Source organism: Cucurbita pepo, chromosome 16 (genome assembly GCF_057944985.1).
Source record: "Cucurbita pepo subsp. pepo isolate OVF chromosome 16, ASM5794498v1, whole genome shotgun sequence".
Classification (NCBI taxonomy): domain Eukaryota; kingdom Viridiplantae; phylum Streptophyta; class Magnoliopsida; order Cucurbitales; family Cucurbitaceae; genus Cucurbita; species Cucurbita pepo.
In genome coordinates, this window is record NC_141813.1 from 12522210 (window position 1) to 12541155 (window position 18946).

The 18946-nt window shown below is 36.0% G+C and overlaps 2 protein-coding genes across 2 annotated transcripts; both read right to left on the reverse strand.

The window, feature by feature from the left end:
- Positions 1 to 3778: 3778 nt before the first annotated feature.
- On the reverse strand, positions 3779 to 12458 carry PHS2 (alpha-glucan phosphorylase 2). The gene is made up of 16 exons (XM_023656828.2): positions 12114 to 12458; positions 11725 to 11959; positions 10916 to 11095; positions 10219 to 10395; positions 10047 to 10132; positions 9674 to 9863; positions 9507 to 9599; positions 8225 to 8409; positions 8022 to 8139; positions 7794 to 7922; positions 7390 to 7608; positions 7108 to 7311; positions 6492 to 6650; positions 5693 to 5956; positions 4719 to 4909; positions 3779 to 4105 (listed from the first exon to the last, which is right to left on the reverse strand). Exons 2-16 carry the CDS (start codon positions 11932 to 11934, stop codon positions 3979 to 3981), a joined length of 2532 nt encoding a protein of 843 aa, XP_023512596.1. The 5' UTR covers positions 11935 to 11959; positions 12114 to 12458; the 3' UTR covers positions 3779 to 3978.
- Positions 12459 to 13542: 1084 nt separating this feature from the next.
- On the reverse strand, positions 13543 to 18242 carry CRCK1 (calmodulin-binding receptor-like cytoplasmic kinase 1). Its single transcript, XM_023657569.2, has 7 exons — positions 18082 to 18242; positions 17622 to 17928; positions 17294 to 17541; positions 16928 to 17096; positions 16745 to 16834; positions 15731 to 16029; positions 13543 to 14042 (listed from the first exon to the last, which is right to left on the reverse strand). The coding sequence occupies exons 2-7, from the start codon at positions 17866 to 17868 to the stop codon at positions 13713 to 13715; spliced, it is 1383 nt and encodes a 460-aa protein (XP_023513337.1). The 5' UTR covers positions 17869 to 17928; positions 18082 to 18242; the 3' UTR covers positions 13543 to 13712.
- Positions 18243 to 18946: the final 704 nt, after the last annotated feature.

Sequence of the window (18946 nt, forward strand, 5' to 3'; positions counted from 1 at the left end):
AAATATAAATAAATAAACAAAAGCTAAGAAAGGGAGAGATAAATATAAATATAAATAAATAAATAAAAGCTAAGAAAGGGAGAGATAAATATAAATATAAATAAATAAACAAAAGCTAAGAAAGGGAGAGATAAATATAAATATAAATAAATAAATAAAAGCTAAGAAAGGGAGAGATAAATATAAATATAAATAAATAAATAAAAGCTAAGAAAGGGAGAGATAAATATAAATATAAATAAATAAATAAAAGCTAAGAAAGGGAGAGGTATAAATAAATAATAAAAGCTAAGAAAGGGAGAGATAAATACAACTTTAGAGTTAAAGGGGTTAAATTATAAATTATCGCAATCATAAAAATAATTAAGTACAGGTAACCGAAAGAAATTGAAACTAATGATCTTTAGAACCATTTTAAAGTTTAATTCAATAAACACGAAGGTAAAGAAAGATGTATTAAATATTTTTTAAAATTAAAATATCTATTAGATATAAACTTAAAAATTCAAAAAAAAAATTATAAGTTAAGCAAAATAAATAAGGAAATTTCAATTTAACTAACCGTTCATAACTAGACCAAAGCTGTGTTATGAACCCCAAACTACCTTGTGGCTAAAATTAAGTATACTGATGAAGGGATTAGACCTTTTAAGTGGTAAGAAGTTGAATTAAATGACAATGTCCAATCAAGACAAGACAACACACGTACCTACTAACTAACTTGGCGACAACCCTCACAACCTGGAGTTGACAGGACCTCTACTAAAAAGTGTCATTTTCATTTTGTCGCTAAATTATTGGTCATCTCACAAGAGGCAGGCAGCTGCCATTTCCATCTCGTCTATGGACCATGCATCACCATGACAAGAAACAAACTGCATGTGGAAATTAGGGTCTACCGAATAAAGCATTCAAATTCATAGATTTGTGGTGCAATGAACTAGATGGTGAAGATCCAGAGATGTGGATTTAAGACACGATAATATATTTTGATCAACTATAGAGTTGGTGAAATGATATGTTTGCCAAATTGAGATTAAGGTCACGTTGGAATACTTAAATAAAATTTAGAGATATAAACAAATCTTTCTTCTCCTCCTATTTCTTTCACTTCTTTTACTCGGTATTTATATATCTTGTAGATATATGTGATCCTAGAAAGGGCGAGTAGCTATATCTAGAATGTGGTAAGTTGGTGAAATGATATATTCTGTCATGTTTAGGTTTAAGTCACACTTAAATACTTTAATAAATCTAGAGATAGTAAAAAAAATTATCTATTTGGTTGATATGAGATTCTAAATGAGGGGAATAGTTATACCTTAAATAAGAGGAGTTATTAAACTAGAGCTCGGAGTGAATTCAAGTCATCTGCCTAATATACTTACTACAAAACCTTGCACCGATGTGATAATCAACCACGTATACTCTAAAGTGCAAGCCAGTAAGCATTCATTTTTTTTATATTTGAAATAAGCTTGAGTTTTGACCGCAATACCTCAAGATAATTTGAATCTCTCTTTTAAGAAGGGATGCGACCTGTTTTCTATTGGGGAGAAAGTGCATATATTTTTTTGTCGTGTTTGACAATCCATACTTAATGGGCAACAAGTTTTCTGCTAGTGGTATTGTTTTTACATTGGTAGTCAAGCTCATATTAGGTTAGTTTTTAACTTCGACATTGCTAGGCCTTCACCTTAATGTGCTTTAAGCTAAAGTCTAGCCACATGCCCTCCAATTTGGGGATGCTCTTTCCGTAGGGGACTTTTCTAAACTCCATAACCAGTCTTTATTCTACCTTAACGTAGTTATTACAAGAATTTAGGGTTTGGCATTAAGATTTTATTTAGTAAGAAAAGTGTACCATCGATGTTTTAATCCTTCTGTTTTAGGCTCCAAATTTAGCTATTTTTCCCTCACCAAGGCAAGAAATTAGACGTGAAATTATACGTGCAAAGTTTATGAAATAATGTATCCACCTTTGCCAGTCACAGAGAAAAGAAAAAAGAAAAGGTACCTTTGCCCGTCACTGAAATGACCGTTGACCAATTATATTGGAGCATGTCATTGAAAGGGAAGCCATGAGCAAGCTCAATTGTCATAATTCACGGCCATAACTTGGACAGTGACAGAATCTGTGTACAATGTTTTATGATTCATGTTAAAAAAAATAATATTAAAATAATAATAATAAATAAATAATAAATAAATCCTTAACAAGTAATTTCTGTATTTAGATAAAAATAAATAAAACAATTCACGTGTTATGATTGATTTAAACGTTTGTTGAACGCCAAATGCACAAAAAGTTAACTTTCCGTAAATTTTCATTCCCATAAAATAGTGCTCCCATTTGGTAATGTTTCTATTTCTATTTCTAGTATCTTATTTATTGTTTCTAATTTTGTAAGAAGCAGAAGTGTTTGGTAACTCATGTTTCTAGTTTTTTTTTTTTTTTTCTCAAAACATAAACGACAAAAGTTTTATATTTTTAATTTAAAATTTTGGAAAATAAGAAACAAGAAATTATATATATCCACAATAATTATAAAATTAGCATGCGAGGCACACAACACATGGCACCATGAAGAATTAGTTTTCTCCTGCACTCTTTCCCTTGGAAGAGCATAAACTTCTTGTGAACAGTAACAGTTCATAATTTTTTTTTTCCTTTAAGAACTTTGTTCATTTAAATAAGTCATTCCCTACTTTCCCCAATTAGTTTTTCTTTAATCATGCCAGATAAAATTTAGATCAACAACTGTAGTTAAAGAGTTCCTTAATTATAGCAATTAACATGATGGAAACAACTAATCTGATTCTAAAAACACAAGAAATTTTAGATTAAAAGTCAATTAATGAGATATCTATTACTTTATTGGATAGTAAAAGTTCAATCTTACCTCGATTTGTAGTATGATGAGTACCATTAGCCAGGCATGACATGACAGCCCACCCTTCCACTTCAAGATTTGAAAAACACCTCATTTATTTCAACTCTGAGAGTTGAGGCACCAAATTTGAAAAACCCAGTCGGCTGCCAAAAGTTGAGAATCTAAGCTCATGATTTTTACTAATAATGCAGGTATTAGCCATGGATTCCATCAATCAATTTAATCAATCTTCAATTCAGATATATATATTCTTTAATGCTTTGTGTATAAAAAATAATTACGTAATGATTAAAATGTAAAACTAAACAAAATTATTTCTCTCACCGGCTTGGTAAGCTTGGTAGCTGATCCATCGCTCAACACATCCAATCATCGGATCAATCAATCAATTGATTTGTCAAATGAAAAACCATCTCGTGTCTGAGTAGTTTCATCTGCGACAGAGATCAATTGTACGATAAGTCAACAATACATCATATCAATATGCAATGAGTAGTCTTAGAAGCAAAAAATTCTTACCAACTTATGGGCCATACTTCTTTTAGCAAGCCAATCGAAGATGAATCCTTGAGGGTAGTACACTAAGGCCTACCGGCAACCTTGTTAAGTTTAAGTGTGGATCATCGTTCAAAAAATGATTTGCAATCTTACATAAGTCATCAGGGGCCTAGTAAGAGTTTTGCATTGCAATTTATCAAATGGAATTCAAAATCATCTGGAACGTATAAAGAAGTAGATTAATGCTCTCCTTGATCTACTAGAAGGTCGAGTATGTACAACTGTTCACGGTGAGGTACGAGGTACAACGACAATATATTCTCCATGACGTTTTTAGTAGACACCACGGAATCTACAAGCCAACCTCTAATCTAAAAAAGCTTCACTAACAAACGGAAATTTTATTAATTGAACAGGTAATTGCATCACAATATGATATTACATGAAAAGTTTTATATTGTACTCCGCTAGTGTTACTAGTACCAGCAAGTAGTGAATTAAAGCAGAGAGATAATTGAGATACCTAGCGTCGTACAGAATTCTTATTTCCTTTAATTTAAGACAAGGTGAACCTAGGCTGTTGAAACTATGGTACACGGCACTCCTGTATATTCCATATTTCTTTGGCATACTGTGCAATTGTTCGGTCACTGCTGAATTTTCCACTCCCAGCTGTGCTCAATATCGACATCTTCAGCCACAACTGTCGGTCCCTGCAGAACGCATATGTTGTTAGGCAAATCTTGTTTTTGCTGATTGGATGGTCTAAGATTGATGTTTAACCAACAAGCAGCAGTAGAACAAACCCAAAAGCCATTAAACTTGACTGTTATTGTTGAAGGCATGATTTCGAGGAATCTTGCGAAAATTGGAAGTTTACGAAGACTCAAAATATGGAGGCTTAGTCAATTATAATTAAATATATAGGACATGATGCTTCACTAGTAATGTAGTAGAGGCTGAGTGTATCATATTGTATAATAAGAATACCTTGATTATCTGTGCTATGGAGAAAGAAATAGTGCCTAACTGGCTATCAAGGAACAAATCTCTCCCTATCTGCGTTCACTCAAACTCTTTGACTCACTGAAGTAGCAAACCAATCCAGCAGTAGGACGCTCAGAGAAAACATAATCATTTAGACAAATTTTCCATGATTGAGAAACAACCATTGCCCTTATGCTTACATGAATGGTTTATCCGTTAAACTAAAATATCTAAATGACAAACAATTAATAATCAAAATCGATGAGATAATTTAGCAGCATCAGTTAAACTAAACAACCAACCAAGGGGGGAGAAAATCTAAAAGAATCAGTTTCTTACTTGTAAGCTTCATCTACTTTTGCCTGTGCATCCATGTAGGTTGAGAAGTCATGACCAACAAGAAAGTAATCACCACGACCATAGCCAGAGTTCCCCTCAAGGGAATCCAAGAGAGGGCCATAGTCATAGTTTCCAAATGCACCACTCCTTATAAACTGTTTGGCCTCTTCAAATCGAGGGTCTGGCTTAAACTGCATAGTAGAAACGGAAAATTAATTCGAGTACAAAAGGTAGAAACTCTTCAAAAGAACGTTGTTGTGAATTTGAAAATTTTGTAATTCGGAGTTTTCCAGAAAGATGTAAGCAACGGAGCATGTCATACAATCCAAAGTTATGCTTTGAAGGCACTTTCATTAAATTTTGATTCCATTCCTAGGTCAGGAGCGGGTAAGAAGTAAGAATAAGGACCAGTGATTTGAATTTGGAAACACAATGGATTTGAGGTCCACCTCCCAAGTCCTTTGGTAGCAAACCCACTGTCCACTTTCATTAAGGTCCTCAATCAAGCACAGAGTCTTTATAGGAAGCATGAAGACCATTACGAGTAGAGCATCAGTGTAATACAAGTTTCAAGTTCATAATTTGGAGTGTCCAAGTCTTTCCTTTTAAAAAAAATCTTTCATCAAGCGCAAGAATATTTGCATCAAGAAAATAAAAAATAATTAATTAATTGAAGCATAAAAACTAAAGTTTTAGAAAAATTCATGTAGACTTCATCAAATCCTTTTTTTTTCAAGACTAGAGCATTTACTTAGACTTTTATTTCAATGTTGAAAATTTTGTTAAAACAAATCTAGTTTACTTGAACATTTAAACTGAAGAACGAAAAAGAAAAGTTAATATGAATAATACTAGCAAAGTGAAGAACGAAATAATTGAATCGTGATTTTGATAGTTAGATGACATATTACGTGAACCAATTTTCACAAGGAAAAAAAAAAAAAATACTGAACATAAAAGAGGAAGGCACACACCTGCCCAAGCTCTCTCTCTTTCCGGAGCCTAGGGACATCATCTGCTGTTGCACCAAATAGGAAAAAGTTCTCGTCTCCAATTTCCTCTCTGATTTCAACGTTAGCCCCATCCAATGTTCCTATTATGAGGCAGCCATTAAGGGCAAACTTCATGTTGCTAGTGCCACTAGCCTCCATGCCAGCAGTGCTGATATGCTGTGATAATTCACTTCCTGGAATAAGCTTCTCTGCCACAGACACATTGTAATTTGGAACAAATACAACCTGAAAATATTGCCGAGACAGCAGAGTTAAACAGAAGTAAATGCTTTAAGAAGCCATTAAGGCTCAACGTGGGTAATCATTTAGATATGGTTTTATAAGAACTCTCTTTTTTCATCTTCTGTTCGTGTGTTTGAAAGGTGTACCATCTGATAACGCTACACATTTGTAGATTTTAATTCTAAAGAAATATCTCTACATACGAGAATAAATTTATAGAAATTAATAATAATTCTCAGCAAGAGCAACCACATATTTAAAACATATAAATCTAAAACCACAAAGAAAATGCCTACTCGATGAGCGAAATAGCTAAAACATCATAATAAGCACATAAGAAAAAGGAGACACGACGGTAATCCAGAGGAAAAGTTCAGAATAACTCCTTTCTTGCTTTCTAACTTATTCCCTCATGTTATAAAATCTAAGAGAAATGAATGCAACAATTTTAGCACCAATTGAACATTCAAGCCACTAGCGAACTAACAAAATCATGCATGAAGATGAAAATACTAAGAGCCCACTTCAAAATATATACCTTCAAGTAGCTATTGATCTCAGGATCAGTGTTGACAACTGCACCAACATCATTTACCAGCTTGACTATCCGCTTGGCATTTGTATATGTAGCAAATGCTTTTCCTCCAATCATAATAGTCCGTGGAGTGGTTTTTTTCCGTTCTTCAGGACTCAATTCCTGCAAAAAAAAAAAAAAAAAAAAAAAAAAAAGTCCAGTAAAATGACTACAATACTATTTATTGGGTGTTAAAAAAATAAAGAAACAATCCGAAACAAAAAACAGTACTTGCTCAAACTGGGTGTATATATTGAAAGAGTAAAAATCAAAGACTACTTAATTAAACATTCATATTCCACTACTGGTGAAATGGTACCAGCACAATAAGCAGGCAACCTATCTATATATATATATATATATATATATATATATATATATATATATATATATATATATATATATATATATATATATATATATATAATGAGCAATTTTAGAAGAAAAGGATTTCTTGGCTATTATGAAAACTCAGATATGATTACAGATGCTATTAAATACACGATGTTTCGACCCCCAACTCATACATCACTTATTTGTTCGGCAATATAGTGGAATGTAACTAAGGAGTATTTTATACCTTTAACTTCTTGTATCGATAAATTGCACCCAAGATATTCAGCAGTTGCCTTTTATATTCATGTATGCGCTTAACTTGTATGTCAAATAAAGTATTTGGGTCAATGCTAACGCCAGTCACTTGCTCTATATACTTTGCCAACCGCACCTTGTTAGCCATTTTAGCAGATGCCCATTCCGCTTGAAGATCTGCATTGTCCGCAATCTTTTGGAAGGAACATAGCAAGAATGAAATTAGACTAAAGAAATTTTGAATTCCAAATAAGTAGTAGTCAAGACGTACTTTTCGGAGACCTGCAAGCAGGTCAAGGTTGGTCACCCAGTCTTCTGTTTTCAACCATTTGGTTATTATGTTACCGAGGTCAGGGTTGCAAAACTGGAGCCATCGGCGTGGAGTAATGCCATTTGTCTTATTTTGAAATTTTGTTGGCCATATTGTTACATAATCTGCGAATAACTCAGCCTTTAAGATATCAGTGTGCAACTGCGCAACACCATTTACCTACAATAACAATAGGCAAAAGGAATTAATAATATGAGATCCTCCTCACAAGATTAACTACAGCACTAAAATCTTAAAGGTGAATTCTAAAAAGCTAATGAGAACCTCACTCTACGGAATACAACAATGCTTGAATAGAAGAAGAAAATGCATAAAATATTCTTTCCCAAAGTAAGATTTCTCACCGAATGCGCAGATAAAACACACAAATTAGCCATCCGAACAACTGGCTTCTGAGGATTATTATCCAAGATCCGCAAACTGTCTATCTTATGCTCAAGATTATTTTGAGCAGCATGGATCATTGCAACAAACTGTAAGGTTTTTCCAAGCTCTATAAGAAATAATCTAAGTAAACGAAATTAAGTGTTGAAAGAAGAAAAACAACTTTGATTCTAAAGTGAGGCTTGTACCCTCTTGTCAATTTCTTCAATAATTTCCATATGGCGAGGAAGAAGCTTCCACATCACATGTTGTGACCATTTCTCAAGTGCTTCAGGAAGGACAGTGTGATTGGTATAAGCAATAGTCCTGATCCAGTTTTCAACATAGTCCAATTTAGCTTCTAATTCCAAAACATAATAACCTAAAGATCTCATATATACATTTCTTACACCTTGTAGTTATATCCCATGCTTCATCCCATCCAAGATCTTCATCATCCATTAGTAATCGCATCAGTTCAGGAATTGCAAGGGTTGGATGAGTATCATTTAGTTGCACTGCAACTTTGCTAGGAAACTCAGACCACTCCCATGAATCTTTCCCCTGCTTTCTCTCCTTAAATCTTGAAATTATGTCCTGTAATTGATTTGGATATCCTTGTCAGATGAGGAAAAAATACCAAAGAGCAGGCAGCAAACAGATGCACGTAATCATTTTTTACGGAGAACAGGTGCACATAATCAACGAAAACATTGACATTCTGAATATCTAACGATTACTAGCAAAAAGCACCTAGGTCTGCAGGAACTCTCAGCCCAACAAACCTAATAATTGTATAACCAGATCAAAACTTTCTTCGTTAGATTATAGGATTTAGATTAGAACTATATCATGCACGTGTTTGCTATCACTACATATACAACTAATACAACCAACTTGATCCTCTCATGACATAAACTAACACTATATCCTCGCCCCTGGCTGGTTCATCACCAGCAGTAGTACCATTTGCTAAAATTCGCACCATTGAAACTCACTAGCCATCCATTTGGGGTTGATTGTATATTTTATAATTGTTAGAAACTTTAACTAAGCCAATTACAATCACAGGCACATTTAACTTGGCATTAATTTTGAGATGCATATCTAAGTGTTACTATCAAAAACGGTTGCAGCAGCAAATAATTGTTTGTTGAAGTTCTGGCTTCATGTTCTTTTGATTCTCATTAGGTAAGGATTTTGAACAATTCATAGGTTACTTGGCCTGGTCATATTTGTTTCTAAGTTCTTGATTTTGTATTTTGTTTATTTTATTTTCACTCACTTTAAGAGTTTGTAACCCTTGAACATTTGTTCTTTTTCATTATATTAATGAGAAGTTGTTCAAAAAATAAACAAACAACCGGCTGTTTTATTTATAAGAATATTCATACTTCCATTATGTTTCAAAAACAAGTATTAGAAATTATATCTTCACCCTATATATATATATATAGTTGCATGATATAGTTACCAAATACTTTTTTTCTAGCACAGTTGTAACTTGCACAAAGCAAATGAAATATGCTTTTGTTCATACTAAAATTATTTAAAGAAGCATATACGAACATAATTTTTTGAACCATCATGAGATTCTTAATATGCCTCAATGTTGAAGGAAAGATATCCCAGGCCAACACAAGACTAAAAAATTGCCTTCGTGAAAAGAAAAAAAAAATGAAGAATCTCCCAACCTGCAGTGACGCACTGCAAAGAAAAAACTGTTGTTTTAGTCGCAAGAGTTTTCCATTCTCTGTAGCATCTCCAGGATATAGAACGGCACATATCTGCAAATGATAATAAACCTGTTAATGTGCCAAATCCATGAACAACCTTTCAAGTATGATAATTTGTAACATACCTGTTGAGCTCTAAAATGAAGCTGTGCAGCAGATTCATACTGTCCATCATTGAATTGAAAAAGGTCAAAATCATCCGCACGTGCTTTTGCTTCCCACAAGCGAAGACTATTAGTGTTCTTGGTTTTGTATCCTGGAATTGGTACATCATAGGCTAGAGCTTGTACAATCTCTCCTCCAGTCCATCTTCGGCTGTTAGGTACACAATGCACAACTTTCACTAAACCAAGAGTTATGCCCAAAGCAGTGAAGTTAATTTTTAAAGTAAGATGATCAATTCTGACATGTATTCTGGCCCTTAAACATTTATAACTACAATGTCTTCTCAAAATGGACTAGTTGAGGCAATTAGTTCAGCCGACACATAAAACTTACGATCCATTGGGCTTGACCTCCACATGACCAAAGAATCTGACAGGGAATACTATATCATGTCTGACAACTTCCCAAGGACTAAACTTCTGCATGATTTTCACAAATACAAGTGTTAAAAGATGTCCGAAGTAGAAATATATTGATTAAAGATTTTCTCAAATGGGAACTTGACCTCAAGCCAATCCTCAGCTACTTCCTCCTGGCCATCCTTAGTGATCAGCTGCTTGAAAAGTCCATATCTGTACCTCAAACCATAACCCCATGCAGGCAAATTTAATGTTGCCATAGAATCCAGAAAACATGAAGCAAGCCTTCCAAGTCCACCATTTCCAAGGGCAGCATCTTTCTCCTATGAAAAGTCATTTACAATATCAACATTGTGCATGTTAAAAGATAAACTATAAACACAGGGCTACTTGACTAAACTCAAATCTAAAATGTGATATTATAGATCAACAAAATCATACATTAGCTATGTGCCAGCAGGATGTGGAGAAAGCATAAAAAGTACAACCTGTGTCAAATTATCAATATATTCATGTGGTCATTGATTCCTAGAGAAGCTAAAGTCAACATTGAAATATCAGAGAATATAAATATATTTATAGTCAGGATATGGACCAACAGTCATGCATGGAATTTTTTGAGTCATAAATGAGCTATTGGTAAAAAAAATATGGTTTTGGTTGCCATATTTGATGGTTGAAAGGATTAAATACGTAGCCTTCACCACTAAATTTCTACTAATGATCGCTTCTTTTCAAGAAAAGCATGCACAGTATTCAGTAGAAGAAAACAAATGGGCAAACACAAGACCTCTTAAATATTGCAGAAAACAGGTTTCAAATGAACAGAACATTGAAAATAACCTGCTCAACCAGTTCCTCAAGATCATGTCCTAATTTATTCAGAGCATCAGCATATGCATCCTGAGTATTCAAGTTTCCGATCGCATTGGTCAAAGCTCGGCCCTGAAGATACTCCATTGATAGGTAGTACGTTTGTTTGGGATCAGCTTTGTGATAATGCAAGTAGGTCTCATTCCATTGCTGCAGAGTGACGGATGAGAAGTAGCACCATCAGTTCAGCCACCATCAATCAAAGTTAGTGCAGATTCATATTTAGATTAAATGAAAAAATGCAACCACTCATCATAATATACTCAATTCAAATATAGTAGACCAGTCAACTCAAATTAGCTACACACTTTGTTGTCTCTTAATGCATTATAGATAAGCCTCTTACAGGAAACACTTGTCAATTGAAATCTGATGATTAGTTTAATCTCCTATCTGTAATCTTAATTGTTGCAGAATGCTTTTAATCCTTGATAACAAGCGTAAAATGTGAATGCAAACAATCCAGATCAAACGGTAAATATCTACCGAACGCTAGAACAAAATGTTGAGCCTTGATGCGCATCGGGACAATTAGAAAGCATTCAATAAGCAAGGTTCGACTGTTAGACGCTCTTTAGTAGTTTCATGTTCAAAATCATTTGAAAGATAGTTACACAACACCACAACACCACAATAAAGAACCAAACATAAATCGTATTTCAGAGAGTCGACAAAAAAACATGTCAAAGCATAAAGGAGGATTCGACCAACACACAGGTCAGTAGCAATTCGAGAATACAATTTCAGCACACAAGAAGTTGAAGATTTAGAAAACGTACTTGTATAAGCCGATCGCGAACACTCTCAGCAGTTGCATAATACGCTTGCTCGGGCTCGAACTTGAAGAGAGAGAAATGAGGACTGTAAGCTGCATGATATTTGATATTAGACGCAATCTCTTCCGGCTCTTCGGCTAAAGGATGCGCAACCGCGGGAAATTTCACAGAACCAGTAGAAACCGCACCACCATTAGCATTCACAGTCGCCATACTCAGAGTCTACAACGAAATCAACCTGAAACAAAACAATAACAATGTTGAAGAGAAAACATCTAACAGGAAAAGAAACAGCAAGTCGCAGAACCAAGCCAAGAACAACCGAGAATCAAAATACCGAGCCCTAATTAGAACTTGCAAATCAACAGCAAACAACAGAAGTACAAACTTACTGCTTCAACACTTCAGCTCCAAAATAGCGAGCCGATAACCACAGAAACTCGAACAAGAATGAGATCCAATAATATTCGCACCGAGTGAAGCCGAAGAATCAATAAAAAAAAAGCATAAGCAAAGCAAGCGAGAAAGATATTTTCAGGACTACAATGAAAGTGAAATCGGTGAGGATTCAAAGAAAAACAAACTCAAAAAGGTAATGAGGACAAAGAGAATGGAAGGACATATTTGGAGTTTTCTCGAGAAAATATCAGAGAATCACACATAGAGAGAGAGAGAGAGAGAAAGGAGTGGAGGAAGAAGATGAATAGGAGAGGAAAGTGTAGTAATGGAGGTGATTGAACCATACGTGACGATCACATGGAAATGAATGGATCCAAGAGAAAGAATCGCGGACTTGGGAACTTGGAGATTATTATTATTTTTTTTCTTTTTTGGTAATATATAATTTCTTCTGTTTAGAAAAAAGGCGCGCCCGCCCTCACGGGAAGATCCTGAAAAGTACTTCGACGGTTGAGGGGGAGAGAGACGAAAACCGGTCACTTCGCGGGGTTGGGGATATTTCAGTGCTAGTCCAGTCAGCTGCTTTTTTTCAATTACAAAATTAATCACTGTTCCACCACCACGGACTAATTAAGCCCCATGTATATTTTTCGCCTCGATTGTGTGGTTTTGTCTCGGACCTTAGACAAGGTTTGTCTTCTACAATCGAACATCGTTCCTGCGGAATACAAACTTGCTCAACCACACACGCCGTCTGTGCGTGCATATTCAATCGTCTGCGACACAATCGACTTACCTCTACACTAAGCCAGGTCATTCAGTTCGACCCCAAGGTCTCTCAATGCAATATCGCATCTCATCCTATCATCTCAATCCCCATCGACAGGGTCCATATGTCTTGACACCATCCCAATATATTTATATATATAAATTTTATGTACCGTAAATTTTTAGTTTAGGATCAGCAAATGAATCTCAAATATTTATTGGACAAAAAATTGAAAGTTAAAGAATTTATTGGAGGAAGAAACGAAACATTGCTTATATAAACGTGGAAACCTCTTCCTAACACACACGTTTTAAAATCATGAGATTAATGGCAATACGCAACAGACTAAAGCAGACAATACACGTTAGTGGTAGGCTTGGGCTATTACAAATAGTATCAAAATCAGACATCGGGTGATGTGTCAATGAGGACGCTAGCTCTTAAGTGGGGCGAATTGTGAGATCCTCATCGATTGGAGAGGAGGAGAACCCAACGAGAACTCTGAACCCCATAGGGTAGATTCTGTGATCTTACGTCGATTGGAGAGGGGTGTGTCCAACGAGACTATAGAACCTCATACGGGTCGGGTGGACTATTATTGAAACTTGTTTCCCATAGGATAGGAAACAGAATGAATATGAAAATTCAAACGGTAAGGGAAAGTGCAGCAACGTATTTTGAATAAATGCTGTTTGGGGAATCTTTTGAAAATATAAAATATACAATAAAAACAGAGAGACTTCCAGGACTTGTTACTTCAAAGCTATGGAAAGGAGGCATGAAAAGCTTCACTCTTATCTGGAAATGGCCATAAGTTGGTGACTTATACAGAATGGAATTTGCTGTACAAATCTTCATCCTCCTTATCATCAAAAGAAACATATTGGTTGTTTTTTGCATTTCCACCTGGAAATTCTGCTGAACGAATCGACTCCGAGCAAGAAGAAGATAATAATCTATCTCTATATTCCTTTCGAATTCCCCATAACTCCTCACAACAAGTTTTCATGGACGGTCGAGACGGTCTCAAGGGATCGAGGCATCGGCGAGCCAATTTGAGCATCTTCTCCATGGTTACGGTAGATGCAGAAGTCCTTCTCAGCCTGGGATCCATGGCGATCACAGCTTCTCCATCTTTCAGCTTCTGCATAGCCTGCATCATATTGGATTTGTTTGTTTTTAGGCTCATACCACAACCTTATATTTCTAAAAATACTCATTTGTATAGTCCAAACAGATTTTACTCACCCAAGTTCCCAACAAAACATCTCTTCAATGACTTCTATAACAATCTAAACTCACCGCTAGCAGATATTGTCCGTTTCACTCCATTATGTATCGTTGTCAGCCTCACAGTTTTAAAACGCGTCTACTAGGATGAGATTTCCACACCCTTATAAGCAATCATTTATTCCCCTCTCCAATCCATGTGGAATCTCACAATCCACCCCCTTGTGGACTCAGTGCCTTCGCTGGCACACTGCTCGGTGTCTGGTTTTGATACCATTTGTAACAGCCCAAACCCACCACTAGCAGATATTGTCCGCTTCGGCCCGTTACGTATCGCTGTCAGCCTCACAATTTTGAAACGCGTCTGCTAGGGAGAGATTTCCACACCCTTATAAATATTGTTTCATTCTCTTCTCCAACCTATAAAGAGACGGGATAGACAACTTGACTGAAAACAAATAACTATGCTCCGATCACAATAAGGCAGATCGGAGACCTTTTCCCGTCCGTTATGTCTAGGCAAGGCAGAAACTGCTATAGTTCTTTTTGAGCTACTCTACCCATTAGTTTCTAGAGAGAAATTTAAGACCAGACCTCACACTACAGTAGACAACTTAAACACGTGGGATTTACTTGCATGATATCTAGAGTTCCTAATATGCATTGGTAATTTGGTACCTAATAATGGTCTGCATTAAACAGGAACATACCATGTGACGAAGAAGATGAGTGAAATAAAACACCATACTTGAAAATACATTGGCTTCATTCATTAACATCACGTATTCAAAACTAAGAGTGGGAAGAACGTGTATGCAACTCCTAATGAAATTGTCATGTGATGAGCACTTTCACATTTTAAGAGGCCAAAAAGAATCCATTCAACCCAAGTTTTGTGACATCCCACGTCGGTCGGAGAGGGGAACAAAGCATTCTTTATGAGGGTGGGGAAACTTCTTCCTAACAGATGCGTTTTAAAAACCATGAGTCTGACGGTGCTATATAACGAGACAAAGCGGACAATATCTACCAGAGATGGGCTTGAGCTGTTACAAATGCTATAGAAGCCAGACACTAGGCGGTGTGTCAGTGAGGACACTAGGCCCGGAAGGGGGTGGATTGTAAGATCCCACATTGGTTGGAGAGGGGAACGAGTGTCAGCGAGGACACTGGACACCGAAGGGGAGTGGATTTTGAGATCCCATATCGGTCGGAGAGGGAAACAAAACATTTTTTACAAAGGTGTGGAAACCTCTCCCTATCAGACGCATTTTAAAAACTGAGGTTGACGGTGATACGTAACGGCCCAAAACGGACAATAACTTTTAGCGGTGGACTTAGATTGTTACAAGTTTGCAATTTTATTCATCGTGGTGTCACAAGTTGTAGCCAGAACATAACTCTAGTGAACTAAAAGGACGTGCAGAGAATCTTCAAAATGACATTTGAATATTCACTTTTAGATGCAGGGAAACTAAACTGAACAAGGATAGTCGCTATCTAGAAAATGTAAAGAAGCACCCAAGGTATTGCAGGCAAGAGAATTTGATATAAAATTGCAAGGTATAAAGGATCAGAATTACGTAATGGTGCAGTTAATAAAAGACTTACCCATCTTATAGTTACTCTTTCTTTGACATCCCTCTTTGTTTCAATTGGGTGTCTTCCTGTTATGAGCTCTACCAGCAACACCCCGAAGGAGTATACATCACTCTTCTCAGTGAGCTGATAAGTCCTTAGGTATTCAGGATCCAAGTATCCAGCCGTTCCTTTAACTTGGGTTGATATATGTGTAACGTTAGAATCTTCTGCAACCAGGCGTGCAAACCCAAAATCTGCCACTTTTGCCCGGAGTTTCTCTGTGATTAGGATGTTTGTAGCCTTTATGTCTCGATGGATTATTGGCGCATCTGTCAGTTACATTTAAACATTCAGATTCAGATTTCTCACTGTTTCTTCGACTCAGCAACTGAACAACATGAGCTAGTTTGTATTTTGAAGTGATTGGGATTCTTAAGCCTCTAGCCTAATAATAGAAACTTTATTCGTTCGTACTATTAGAACCAATAGTTCATTATCTAATACTCCTTAAATTATATGTAGCATATTCATTGATATGGAGCTTTAACAACCCAAGCCCACCGTTAACGGATATTGTCCTCCTAGGACTTTTCCTTTCGGACTTTCTCTCATGGTTTTTAAAACGCGTCTGCTAGGGAGAGGTTTCCACACCTTTATAAATAATGTTTCGTTCTAGATAGAGGTTTTCACACCCCTATAAGAATTTCGTTCTAGGGAGAGGTTTCCACACTCTTATAAGAAATGTTTCGTTTCCCTCTCCAATCGATGTGAGATCTCATAATTCACCCCCTTTAGGAGACCAATGTCCTCGTTGGCACACCTCTCAATGTATGGCTCTAATACCATTTATAACAGCTCAAACCCCCCACTCGTACATATTGTTCTCTTTTGGCCTTCTCTTTCGAACTTCCTCTCAAGGTTTTTAAAACGCATATACTAGGAAGAGGTTCCCACACCCTAAGGAATGTTTCGTTCCCCTCTCTAACCAATGTGGGATCTCACAGAAGCACTACGAAATGCATATTAGGAAAATCATGTGCGTACCATTGTACATGTGAAGGTAGGTGATAGCATGAGCTACATCAATGGCAATGTCCAGACGCTCTCCAATCTCAAGGACGTCTCCTCGCTTGCCTGCACAAAAGATATCAATAAACTAGATTTCTGAGTTAAATGCATACATCAAGAAGATATCACAATTCAGAATGATTCATCAAAATTGCTTACCATCGAGATGTTCCCGAAGATTTCCATTGCCAACGTATTCAACAATAATGATCCTCTCATCTCCTTGCTCCAGATAGCCATACAAACGTACCAGATTCAAATGTTCGATCCTTGACAGAGCTTGTATCTCATTCCAGAACGCTTTCAGCAAACACCTCTCGTTCGCATTCTGCCAAAAGTATCAAATCTGTCAAAAATCTAAACCCTAAGCATTTAATGGTCAAATTTATATTAATATGATCACTCGAATCATAGCTTTAGCAACTTTTTTCATTGTTAATCTCAAGTTCGAACTCATGATGAACTCAACCTGTTCCATAACTTCGAGGAATCAACAGAAAATAAGTTTAAACTTGAACTTCGTACCCTTTTGGCTCGCTTTACGGCAACAAGAGAACCGTCTTTGAGCTTCCCTTTGTACACCGTTCCAAACGATCCAGTCCCAACAACATTAGCAGCAGAGAAATTGTCCGTCGCCTTATAAAGATCCTTAATCGAGAATTCCGGAGATGAGAAAAATTCGCTGGGATAGCTAGACGAGGAACCGTATGAACCATACGAATCATACGACTTCAAAGCCGACGAGTTCCTCCCGTAGCTTCCCGTCGAAAAAGCTAAAAATCAAAGAAAGCAAAATCAATCATCTAACTCGCCGAAGAACAAACAAAACGAACCAAAAATCAAGGAAACTCACAGGAGACTTCTCTGCGAGAATTATTAGCTTCTCTGGTGCTGATTACAGATCGATCCGAAGAATTCTTCTTCCGACCGATGAAAATGGATTTAAAAAATCTAGAAACAGCCGCTTTTACGTACTTGTATGAAAGTATAGATTCATGATTCGGCTTGCTTAGGGCACCGGAACGCCGTTCGGCACGGGAGTTGGAACTCTGCGATCTCTGATCCTGGAAGTGAGGGTCAGAGTCGTCTCTGTTCTTCATTTGTAGAACCAAAATTCAGGCGATTCTCGATTTGGAAATCTGATCATCATTATCCGCTTCCTAAAATTTAAGCAGTTGAGAATTTAATGGAGAGATGATTAGATGGAAGCATTTAATTTGAAGTCATGAAAGACTGGGCCTCTTGGTCAAGCACAGAAGGAGTAATGTTAGGGTTAAATTTTGCTTTTAGAGTTCTAAAAATACTGAACATACCAAAAAATTCCATGCTTACGGCGGCGAGATGTCGGCTTCAGCGCTTGACTTTGTCCCTCCGCTGACTGGTTTGCTTCGCCGGCCGCCGCAATGGCAATAATGCGCGGTCTCTCTTCCCGGTTGTTTTTTCGCAGTTTCCTCCGTGATTTTCTCATGAAGTGAGCTCTCTGTTTTTTTTATTTATATTAAATTACAATTTCACTTTTGGAGGGTTATCGTAAAAAATTAACGGCTATGTTTTGGCTTTGGCTGAAAGGACCTATTTGAAAATATCAGTATTTTGCGACCCTTTTAAGAAAATATATGTTATATATATATATATATACACATGTAGGGACTATTCTTTACCCTTTTAGCCTTTCTATTTTCTTAATTTTTAAATTTATAATTTTATAGCTAAGTCGAACATTTTAAAAAATTTATGAATCTATTAAATATAAAATGTATAGTTTAATGCATATTCAATGTAAAATTCAATTTTATGTCTAATAATTCATTAATTTAAAAAGAAAATGTTGAGTATATCATAAATATATTAGATATGAAATTTTCAAATTTCTTTCTTAATTATTTTTAATTTTCAACCTTTTATTAATTAATTAATATTGAACTTAATTTAAAATAAACATAAAATTGGAAGTGGAAAGATATATTTAAAAAAAATGAAAGTTTATTTGTAAAATTAAAAGACAAATTTAACTCAAAACTTAACGAAGCTTTACGAGAAATCATGTGAGGTCCCATATTGATTGGAGAAGGGAATGAAACATTCTTTACAAGGAAACCTCTCCCTAGTAGACGTGTTTTAAAATCATGAGGCTGACAGTGATACGTAACGGGCCAACGCGAACAGTATCTATTAGCG